The sequence below is a fragment of the Eulemur rufifrons genome, chromosome 1 (genome assembly GCF_041146395.1).
Source record: "Eulemur rufifrons isolate Redbay chromosome 1, OSU_ERuf_1, whole genome shotgun sequence".
Classification (NCBI taxonomy): Eukaryota; Metazoa; Chordata; class Mammalia; order Primates; family Lemuridae; genus Eulemur; species Eulemur rufifrons.
In genome coordinates this window covers 29,662,168-29,674,190 of record NC_090983.1, presented here as the reverse complement: position 1 = coordinate 29,674,190, position 12,023 = coordinate 29,662,168, and the positions used below count along the sequence as shown (strand labels likewise).

Here is a 12,023-nt window from a genome sequence, read left to right as displayed (position 1 = left end):
AGGGTCAACAAGAAAATACTCAAGGGTTGGATAAACTATTTGAGGATATAATGGAGAAAAACTTCCCTGGCCTTGCTAGAAATCTAGATATCCAGGTACAAGAAGCTCAAAGGACTCCTGGGAGATTCATTGCAAACGGGAAGACACCACTACACATAGTCATCAGAGTGGCCAAAGTAAACACACAAGAGGCCCTCCTACAACCTGTAAGGTGAAAGCAGCAGGTAACCTATAAAGGAAAACCCATCAGACCAACTGCAGACCTCTCAACTGAGACCTTACAAGCCAGAAGATACTGGGGCTCCATTCTTAGTCTTCTCAAACAGAATAATGCCCAGCCTAAAATTCTGTATCCTGCAAAACTACGTTTCTTATACGAGGAAGAAATAAAGATGATCTTAGACAAGCAAAGACGGAGTGAATTCAACAAGATGAGACCTACCCTCCAGGAAGCACTCAGAACAGCATTACACATGGATCAACACAAGAGACACCAGTGTAAAATCCAAAGGCTAAAGGTCAAAGGCCAGATACCACAATGGCTCAAGACAGAGCAACAAAGTTCAATTCAACAGGATGAACAGAAATCTGCCCCACTTAATCAATTCTTTCAATAAATGTGAATGGCTTGAACCGCCCATTAAAGAGACACAGGCTAGCTGAATGGATAAATACACACAAGCCAAGTATCTGCTGTCTACAGGAAACACACATAACCCACAAGGATCTATTCAGACTCATGGTGAAGGGATGGAAAACAATATTCCATGCAAATGGAAACCAAAAGAATGCTGGCATAGCAGTTCTGATTTCAGATAACTTAGTCTTCAAATCAACAAAAGTAACGGAAGACTATAGACACTATATAATAGTGAAGAATACAATTCAACAAGAAGACATAACAGTTCTAAATATTGGTGCCACCCAGATTCATAAAGCAAACCCTATTTGATCTCAACAATGATAAGTAGCAGCACTGTAATAGCTGTGGACTTCAACACCCCTCTGACAGAACAGGACAGAACCTCCAAACAGAATATAAGCAAAGAAACAATGGACTTCAACAGAACTCTAGAACAAATTCGCCTGACAGACATTTACAGAACAGTCTCCCCCAAAACCACTGAATATACATTTTTCTCATCAGCTCATGGGACACTTTCTAAGATTGACCATATCCTAGGCCACAAAACATGTCTCAACAAATTAAAAAAAAATAGAAATTATACCATGTATTTTCTGAGATCACAGTGGAATAAAATTAGAAATCAACTCCAACAGAAACTCATCTATACACAAAGTCATGGAAACTAAACAACTACCTGCTGAACAATTATTGGGTTAAGGAGGAAATTAAGATGGAAATCAAAAGATTCTTTGAACTAAATGATAAGGGAGACACAAGATATCAAAATCTGTGCAACACAGCTAATGCAGTCCTAAGAGGAAAATTTATATCCATAAATGCCTACATCCAAAAGACAGAAAGATCACAAATCAACAATCTAATGAATCGCCTCAAAGAACTGGAAAAGGATGAGCAAACCAACCGCAAACCCAGCAGAAGAAAAGAAATAAAGATCAGAGCAGAACTAAATGAAATTGATAATAAAAAACTAAAGATTAATAAAACATTGGTTCTTTGAAAAAAACATTGACACGCCTCCTATTCGATTAACAAGCAGAAAAGGAAGGACTCTAATAAGCTCGATCAGGAATGAAAAAGGAGAAATTACAACTGATACCACGGAAATAGAAAATATCATGTATGAATACTATATAAACCTCTACGCCTATGAACTTGAAAACGTGGAAGAAATGGACAAATTCTTAGAAACACACAGCCTCCCTAGGCTCAATCAGGAAGAAATAGAATTCCTGAACAGACCAATATCAACTAACAAAATTGAAGCAGCAATAAAAAAGTCTTCCTAAAAAGTAAAGTCCTGGACCAGATGGTTTCACACCTGAATTTTACCAGACCTACAAAGAAGAACTGATGTCTGTCCTGCAGAAATTATTCCACAACATTGAGAAGGAAGGAGTCCTCCTCCATACATTTTATGAAGCCAACATCACTCTCATACCAAAACCAGGAGAGGACTCCACAAAAAAAAAGCTACAGGCCAATATCCCTTATGACTATAGATACAAAATTCTCAATAAAATCCTAGCAAACCAATTCAGGTGCTTATAAAAAAAAAATAATCCATCATGACCAAGCGGACTTCATTCCAGAGATGCAGGGTGGTTCAACATACGCAAATCTATAAATGGAATTCACCACATAAATAGATGCAAAAACAAGACCATGATGATCCTCTCACTAGATGCAGAAAAAGCATTTCACAAAATTCACCACCCTTTTGTGATAAGAACACTTAACAAAATAGGCATGGACAGGACTTACCTCAAAATGATAAAAGCCATATATGACAAACCCACAGCCAACATACTGAATAGGGAAAAATTGAAAACATTCCTGGTTAGAACTGGAACGAGACAACATTGCCCTCTATCACCACTTGTACTGAACGTAGTGCTGGAAGTCCTAGCCAGAGCAATGACACAAGAGAAGGAAATCAAGGGCATCCATGTAGAGGTCAAACTATAGCTCTTCACTGACAATATGATCTTATATGTAGAAAACTCCAAAGATTCTGCCATGAGACTATTGGAATTGATAAATTCAGTAAAGTCTCAGGTTACAAAATCAACATACAGAAATCAGTAGCATTCCTGTATGCCAACAACAAACTGAGAACCAAATCAAAGACTCGGTATCCTTCACAATAGCAAGAAGGAAAATAAAATACCTAGGAATATATTTAACTAAGGAGGTAAAAGACCTCTACATCTTCTGCTATTCCCTCTCTCAATGTTTTGTAGTTCTCCCTGTAAACAGATGGAAAAACCATACCGTGCTCATCGGCTGGCAGAATCGACATTGTTAAAATGTCTGTATTACCCAAAGTGATCTACAGATTCAATGCAATCCTTATTAAAATACCAACATCATTTTTTGCAGATCTAGAAAAAATTCTATGCTTCATACAGAACCAGAGAAGACCCCGTATAGCCAGAGCAATCTTAAGCAAAAAAACAAATTAGGAGGCTTCAATCTATACTACAAGGCTACAGTAACTAAAACAGCATGGTATTGGCACAAGAACAGGGACATAGACCAATGGAACAGAACTGAGAACCCATATTAAAACCACCCTTATATAGCCATCTAATCTTTGACAAAGCAAACAAAAACATACACTGAAGAAAACAATCCTTATTCAATAAATGGTGCAGGGAAAATTGGATAGCCACATGTAGAAGACTGAAATAGGATCCACACCTGTCACAAAAATCAACTCACTATGGATAACAGACTTAAACCTAAGGCATGAAACTATAAGAATTCTAGAAGAAAACATTGGAAAAACTCTCAGAGACATCAGCCTAGGCAAAGAATTCATGAAGACAACCCCAAAGGCAATGAAAGCAACAACAAAAATAAGTAAATGGGACCTGATCAAATTAAAACGCTTCTGCACAGCCAAGGAAACTATCATGAGAGCAGACAGACAACCTACAGAATGAGGGAAAATATTCGCATGCTACACATCCGAGAAAGGGCTGATAACTAGAATCTATACAGAACTCAGGAAAATCACCAAGAAAAAAAAACCACCCCATTAAAAAGTGGGCAAAGGACATGAACAGAAACTTTTCTAAAGAAGACAGACTAATGGCCAAAAAACATGAAAAAATGCTCAACATCTCTAATCATCAGGGGAATGCAAATCAAAACCACAATGAGATATCACTTAACTCCAGTGAACATGGCTTTTATCAAAAAGTCCCAAAACAGTAATGTTGGCATGGATGCAGAGAGATAGGAACACTCATTCCCTGCCCATGGGACTGCAAACTAGTACAACCTTTATAGAAAGTAATATGGAGATACCTCAAAGAGCTACAAGTAGAACTACCATTTGATCCAGCAATCCCATTACTGGGCATCTACCCAAAGGGAAAAATGACATTCTATAAAAAAGACATCTGCACTAGAATGTTTATAGTAGCACAATTCACAATTGCAAAGATGTGGAAACAACCCAAGTGCCCATCAATACATGAATGGATTAATAAAATGTGGTCTATGGAGTACTACTCAGCTACAAAAAACAATGGTGGTCTAGCACCTCTTGTATTATCCTGGATAGAGCTGCAGCCTATTCTACTAAGTATCACAAGCATGGAAAAACAAGCACCAGATACACTCACCTTCAAACTGGTATTAACTGAGCAACAGATATGTGCACATATAGTAGTAATATTCATCGGGTGTTGGGCAGGTGGGAAGGGGAGGGGGGATGGGTGTATTCACACCTAATGGGTGGGGTACGCACTGTCGGGGGGATGGACACGCTTGAAGATCTGACTCGGGCAAGGCAAAGGCAGTATGTGTAAACATTTGTACTCCCAAAATATGCTGAAATAAAAAAAAAGTTTATTCACCATCATACTTAATTTGTTCTTACTGTATATGGCCTATAGATACTCCAACATAAAAAGCAAAACCAGGCTCTTAATAGTACAGATCCACAAACACTCAAGTCACCATGTTTAAATGAAATCTATTTTTTTTCTTTTTATTAAGGATTGGGTAAACTGACATAATGAAAACATGTAACTGAAAAACAAATTTACACTGACTGTACGACTACTGTCCTAAGCCATTACAATATTTTACTGACAGTAACTGGCAAGAGCAACTTAGAAAATAACTTAATCCAGCAGAACAAAAACATCGTCAGTAGTACTGAATATATCTCTCTCATATATATCTCTCTATATAGTTTTACACAATCAGGGAGCAAGGCACGTAATGAAATGAGAGCATACATTTATGCAGAAGAAAATAACAAAGCTGAAAGAAAAATTGTAACTTCATCTTTACTGAGCTGTACATAATCCTTTGAATGATGTCCTCTATCTGATACTTTATAATGCAGTTCCTTGTGTCATCTTTTTCATGCTTTAAAAAAGTATATTTTTACTTTGTTTCTATCTATTTATGGCAAAGCTCCCACAGCCTAGAAGTCTATGTGAGCATTGACTGTTTTTTTTTTTTTTTAAAGAAATGGGGAGGGGAGGGAGCAACCCCAGTTAAATATAATGTGCAATTTTCCTTTAAAACCGTAAACAATGTTTTTACAACACTTAGCACAAGCTAATGATATCTTATCTTAAATGTACATTCTGTAAGAAGAGTTCATGAGTCGCTGATAATAAAATTAAGCAAAATCATTTGAAACATTCCAGTTAATGCTTTTTTTCTAGGAGGGATTATTTACAAGCAGAGAAAAAAATTTAAGAGGTGGGGAATCATGAGAATGGCAGTTTTTGGTATTAGGTTACAATAAATTTAATGAACAAATGAACAGTTTCCAAAATGTAAGTTTTTTCCCCCCACCCCCTTAAGTGCTGTAGACATGTTTTAGTGCCTAAGAGGAGGTTGAGGCTTCCACAATCATGAGCTTGGTTATTAGTAGCCATCCACGATCAACAGACTTCTCAGTGTAGCCATCTTTAAAATATGACTTGATTCACTTTTCTAAATGTCTTTGGTAAAAAGCAGCCAGACCCCGTTTTAGGTAGATGAAGCCATCTCTTTTGAGACAATCACTTTTTTCCATTTCTGCCAAAACTTGAAATACCTTCCTTTGCTTTCATTAGCACCTCAAAGTTTGCTTTGATTTTTTTTAAAAAATGCTATTCTGCCAAAGGAATTCAAGGCACTGGGGATTACAGCAAATATTGTTTTCTCTTCTAAATGGTTTATTACTTCAAGCAAAAAGCAAACCAGTTGGGGAGTTTTTCCCTTCAAGTGTCTCTCAAGTATGTTGTTTTGCTTATATTTAGCAAATTCATTCTACGGCTAAATTTCAGATTTGTTTTACATGGAGACTGTCCAAGGGCACAATAAGAATTGAGAACTATTCTCTTTGAGGGATATACTGGTAAAGGTATAGAAATGTTCTCATTGAAGTTTAATAGGAAAATCTTAAGACCGTAGGTATTTAATTCTGTTCTACTTGCATTTCTCTTTGGATCAAATCTCAACTTTGTAAGAGGTCACATATCCCTACAGGGTTAGGAGTACCCTGCTTTATACAAATGATGTCAAGTATGTGTGTGTATAAAATCAAAGTGCCAAAAGGTACTTGCAATCTAAAGGTTTTTATATATAGTCATCCTTGCAAGTGTATAAGCCCAGATTTTTACACCTATTTTATTGAACGAGTCATCACACCTACAGTCACACAGGATTATATGGGTTTAATTTAAACTTGAATAAAATCTGTGGGATTACATCAGTTAAAATATTCTTCAGGCTAATTTATAACCTTACATCCTTGAAACAAGCTGCTTATTTTCCCAGAACAGCAGCTTCTGAAACTTGAATTGGATATACAGCTCCTATTAACCTTGATCTCAAGAGTTGTCACTTTACTAAATTACTATGATCCCCCAATTTTTTCTTTCTCGGTAAACTCAGCATTGTTTTCAGTGACAAAACAGATGTAGAGAGAGGACCTATGACAGTTCACAGCCCTTTTCTTTTTTTTTTTTTTTTACAGGATATGCCATCGGTGGGCAGGAGCACCTTTTTTTTAGAGGACTGTAAAACACCCATGTTTATGTTACTTCATTTGAAATTTTCTGATGGAAATAGTTTTCCATAACTTAAGACTCTGCTATCTTTCTCATTTTAAAAAGTCCCAGAAATTAAAAAAATCTAATTTACAGTTAAGTGGGTATCTATAAAAACCTCAATAGTTACTTCTCCGAATGAGAATTATAGCAGCTAAGGGGAAAAAAACTTTTTAAGTTTGAGAGTAAAAGCCAACCTGGTAAAATTCAACAGAGTCGTCTAACATCTAATATTTATATTACCTATGAACCTGAAGTTGTTTTACTGAGAATAGGTTCTTTTGTCCTTCAGAGTTGGTGCCCAAACTTAAAAGCATAGAGTGATCCAATTTTGAAATTATCTACAGTAGAAATTAAGGGTGTCACTAATTAAGCAAGTCACTATCTCTGATAGGCACCTGTTTACACTGCTTTCTGTAGCAGGATGAGATCATCCATGCTGTTGACTTCAGTATGGTTAAGTCAACTGTCTAGATTCCTTCTTTGACCTGAAGCAGCCAAGCTGGGCTAGAGCTGCCGAGCAGAAGGCAGTGAAGGAAGGCACAGTACTAATGTCATCTGGCAGTAAATGCTTTCCAGGAATACACCAGAAAAGAAGAGGAGCTACGAGATATAGAGGAGTCTCAGGAAAAAAACTCTACATCCCAACAAAATTTCAAATTTAAGAAAAACCCATTAGGGAGTAAAATACTAGAAGTATAACCTAAAGTACCATTTTAGGTTTTCTTAAATTCAGTTGTTTCATACATGTGGTATAAAAGAGTTTAGTTTTGTTTTTTAATTAATAGCCATTTCCATCCTTGGAGAATATAATAAGGGAAACAGCTTGTCAGACAAGCCACTGGACTTGGGGTAAAAAGGACTTAGTCCCCCTTCCTCTGGCCCTGCTCTCTTCTTGGCTTCACAAGTGTTCAAAAGGATGTCTGCTTTTTCGGGAAAATATACCAGAAGCATCTATTCAGGATGGCTATCGTCAGGATTGACACAAGCAAGAAATCCAGGAAATCCTGCATTGAAAAATAAAGGCTGTTGTTTTAGGGCTCTAATCATGGGTGAAAGAAGATTGGGGTACGTTATTTTTCCCCTCAGAAAAGCTGAAATTGTCTACCTTCATATTTAAAAAACTCCACCACAATAAAACAACCCAAAGCAAAACTCTAGGGATGAATACTTAGGAAATTGGATTCATATTCTTAATAACTTTAACCCACAAATATGGGTGATCCTTAGAATATAAAACTGCAGGCAGAAGACTGGGAAACTACTTCACTCATGAGTCACGGTGGAGCTTGGCAATCTACTCAAATGATACCCAAACTGCTGTGCATGCTTAAATTAACAATGCAGATGTGCTAAAAGGTCACTTCAAAAGCCTATCAAGCACACAAAACTTTGTGAACAACTGGAAAGATCCAAAAAAATATCTTTTAAAGAAGCAGAGCTTTATAAAACTACACCATGGTATATATTCTTATTGCTCCATAACCACATGAACGAACTGAACAATATCCTGGAGATGCCGGAGACGCAGCAATGGAGTGGTGCCACTTACTCTCCACGATGCAGTTTTCTTGGAGAGTGGATTACAGTAAGACCTTGTGGACACAGTACAAGTTTTGCTCATTCTCGAATTATTTACCATCACTGCCCCACTTTATTGGCATCAATTTTTCCTTGTGGGACAGTGTCACAAGATTTCTGCAGTTTGCATTAGTAATCAATCCTTACACATAATAGGCATAAGACTTTCTACAAGACGTGCTCACTTTACAAGTGCTGGGATGGCCAGTTTTTATTCTCTTGTTTCAGAGCAGCTCTAAGATTGCATTTTATTCCTAGCAGTCATTTATCATCATAAATTGATGAGACAGTACACATTTCTTCATGTACTAAGGAAAATTCACAGGAAAAAAAACACAGAGAAGTATAGTGTGTTCTTGGAGCAATGATTCCATGTTATACCAAACTGCACATGCATAATGTGTAATGCTACTTACTGTACTTGGACTACACTACTTTATCAGAACACCTGGTAACCTGGACAAATTTCCACAACTGGGCTGCGACCAGTAGCTCCAGTAGCTATGGATGAAACTGTCAAAACCTCATTTATTTTCTTTTCCTCCATGATAGTGGTATACTTAATGAATTCTTTGTATCAGGTGTTATAACCCATATACAACCTGATTAATGACATTTGCACAGGGGCCAGTTTTGTTCTTTCTCATCACCCCTCCTATAGAGCAATACACAAAATAGGCATTTCAGAAAGTGTGTTTTTTGTAATGATGTACCATATTGGGCACAAGATGTGTATATTTCACATACCAATTGTCTATAGATATCTAATATCAACATCTATCTAAAGCACACACTACAAAAACATACTGGTGACCCAAAGATATATTGGGACAGAACATAGGGATATTGTGTTGGACACGCTCTTACAATAAATCAAAGCAAAGGACCATGAAGCCAAATTGATGAAGATTCCTAAAATAGTACTGAAAAGGAACTATCCAGGATTATAGCACTAAATTATTCGTGTATTATAGGCAAAGAACTTACCTGTGAGAGAAAACATCCTAGATGTGGGTAGGATCATTGCAGCAGTACTGCAACTAGAATGGTCTAGTTACACCATGCATTTACTTTCTAGGCACAACCATATACAGATGACGTTTGTGAACATTCCCCATCCTGCACTATTTACCTGCTCTGTGAAGCTGAGAGATTTTCCTGATTTAAAGTGCCCCTTTACATATAATAATGAAGTGTCAGTCAAGCAGTTCTAACTTCAGCCAACTGGGGGGAAAAACACAAAAGCCCTATAGATACACTAAACATTCTGGTCATTTTCTCAAACTGAGAAATAGCACATTATACATCTATTCCTTAATTATATAATACACAACATGCACAAATAGGCTACACATGGACAGACACTTATAAAATACCTTCTAAATAATTAATTAGAAGTTTTTGGTCCAATCCACATGATAGATTAAATGAAATCGTAAGAGACAGTACACACATCCCCTTCCATGCCTCTTCCACCCAAAACACACAAACACCACTTTTAGATTAGGAGAGAAAAGGAATAAACAGAATCACTCTCAGCTCATTCTCTCTAAACACACATACACATACATATAATATGTATACACATATATGCACACATGTACACACACATACATATAGCTGGACACTACCTGAATAACACCACCACACCAGGAGGCTCTGAACACCTGAATTCACAGATGATCAGGTGAGCTGATTGTAGAACAGATTACAGATATCATGAAAATAAAGTCCTATGGCAGCTACCAGTCTCTCGAGAGCTTGGTGTTCTGGTCTCTTTTGGGGGGAGCAGGAGGGGGTCCTCTCCGCAGTGTCGCATAGCCTGATATGTGACTGCCTCCGTAACCAGCCTTCTGCTGCTCAGACAGCAGTTCAGGGGGTGGCGGGGGCAAGGCCATATCATCCATGGTGGCTGTGGGTTCTGCTCTGGACATGCGGGAGGAGGAGAGCGAGCCATGCCGAGTGATGGACTTCCGTTGCAGTGTCCTGTTGAGGTCAGCCAGGAATGCAGGCTGGACACTAAGGCTGGATTTGGGAGAGGTGGGCACTTGTGGCACAACTGTGGCCATTGCTGGCTGCTCTGAGATCTCCGCTTGAGTGAGGCGGGTGCTGTCATTCCGTTTGGGCCGTGTGGGTGGAGGGGCTTTCTTCACTGATGTTTTAGACCACGGCTGTGGTTGAGGATTAACAACTGCCACTTTTGGAGAGGTGTTGCCCGAGAATACTGCTGGAATCTCCACAGGGGGCAGAGGAAGCTCTATTTCAGGTGGAGGGGGTGGAAAGTCAGAATCAGACGGGGGAGAAGGAAATTCCACCACGGAGTCCTTTCCATGCCCACTCAGAACAGAGGCTTTTGCTGACACACACCCTTGTTGGAGAACTCCAGGAAGGTTAACTCCAGAAAGATTTAGTTTGCCAGGTTTGGGCGGTGCTGCAGGAGGTGGTGGGGTCTCCTTGCTGGGAGACCCGGATTCTGCCGGTGGTGCAAACTTGCTCACTAGCCTGTCAACCGAGGGTCTCTTAGGCTCAGGGTGCTCTGCACAACCACTGGATTTAATGCTGGAGTTGCGCTGTGGGGTTGGGGGTGGTTTCTTTCCCCCGGGGCTGGATGTCTTACTGGTCTTTTTGCCTGGAGATCCACTTTTGTCAGGGGCAGGAGAAGCTGTGGGCGGTGGTGGTGGGGGCGCTGGGGCTGGTGGTGGCAGTGGAGGAGGAAACACCAGGCTGCTCTCAGGAGGGGGAGGAGGGAAGTCAGGAGAGGGGACAGGGATGGAGCTGGGCTGCCACTTGGGTTTTGCTTTCACAGCAGGAGGGGACTGTGGAGCTACATTTGCTGGGATGGGTTTTAGGGGCTGAGATTCCATAGGAGGAGGGGCTGGAGGTGGCGGGAACTGGCTGGCGATCTGCTTCACCACTGAGGGCACTGAGGGCACGGGGGACAGTGGAGAGGGAGGGGGTTTCACACAGAAGCTCTGCTGCTTGGGTAATGTAGGTGGGGGGACTGGACCAGGAGGGGCAGGGGAAGAGGGTGGGACATGAGAAACAGGGAAAGGCAGCTGCTTTTTTGCTGGGGGCACTGGAGGAGTTGGTGTGGGTGGTGTAGCTTGTGTCACAACAGGCAGCACAGTCTTGGTGCTGGTTGCGGGAGGGATGGTCACGAGAGGTTTTGGGGGGGCTTGGGGAGGGAGGGGTGCAGGGACGGGAGGAGGTGGGGGGGGTGTTGGAGGAGTCGCCTGAGTAATATGCTGAACTTGATGAATCTTCAGCGGAGGAGGTGGGGGGCTGAACTGTGGGAGGGACGGGCCACATGGTGCCGGCTTCAGCTGGGCCATAGCTGAGCCAGGGGTTGGGGGAGGCGGAGGGGGAGGGGGAGGTGGAACAACTCCATTGGGGGGCACCAGGATCTGAGGCTTTACTGACTGTGGTTGCATCACTGGGGGTGGTGGAAGTCTACCTATGGGCCACGACTGCTGAGCTGCGTTCTGCAGCCTTGTTATCGTGCTGTACTTGACAAATGTGGGGGCTGCTGAGCCCGTAGAAGGTGCGGATTGGCTGGGGAGAGGGGGAGGGGGTGGGGGTGGGGGCGGGGGAGGTGGAGGGGGCGGGGGTGGGGGTGGCGGGAGGGGTGGGGAAGGCTGTGAAGCAGTGTAAGGGGTGACTATCTTAGGTTGTGGGGATAAAGGAGGCACAAGTGAAGTGTAGGGCCGATTCATAGACTCCATTCTGGC

At 40.7% G+C, this 12,023-nt stretch overlaps 1 protein-coding gene across 2 annotated transcripts in view; it reads right to left on the bottom strand.

The window, feature by feature from the left end:
- Positions 1-4,577: 4,577 nt before the first annotated feature.
- Positions 4,578-12,023, bottom strand: part of RAPH1 (Ras association (RalGDS/AF-6) and pleckstrin homology domains 1) — a 99,839-nt gene continuing 92,393 nt past the window's right edge. For both annotated transcript variants that reach the window (XM_069484109.1, XM_069484190.1), the window contains exon 14: positions 4,578-12,023. In XM_069484109.1, the coding sequence (XP_069340210.1) occupies positions 10,038-12,023 (1,986 nt within the window). In that variant the 3' untranslated portion in view covers positions 4,578-10,037.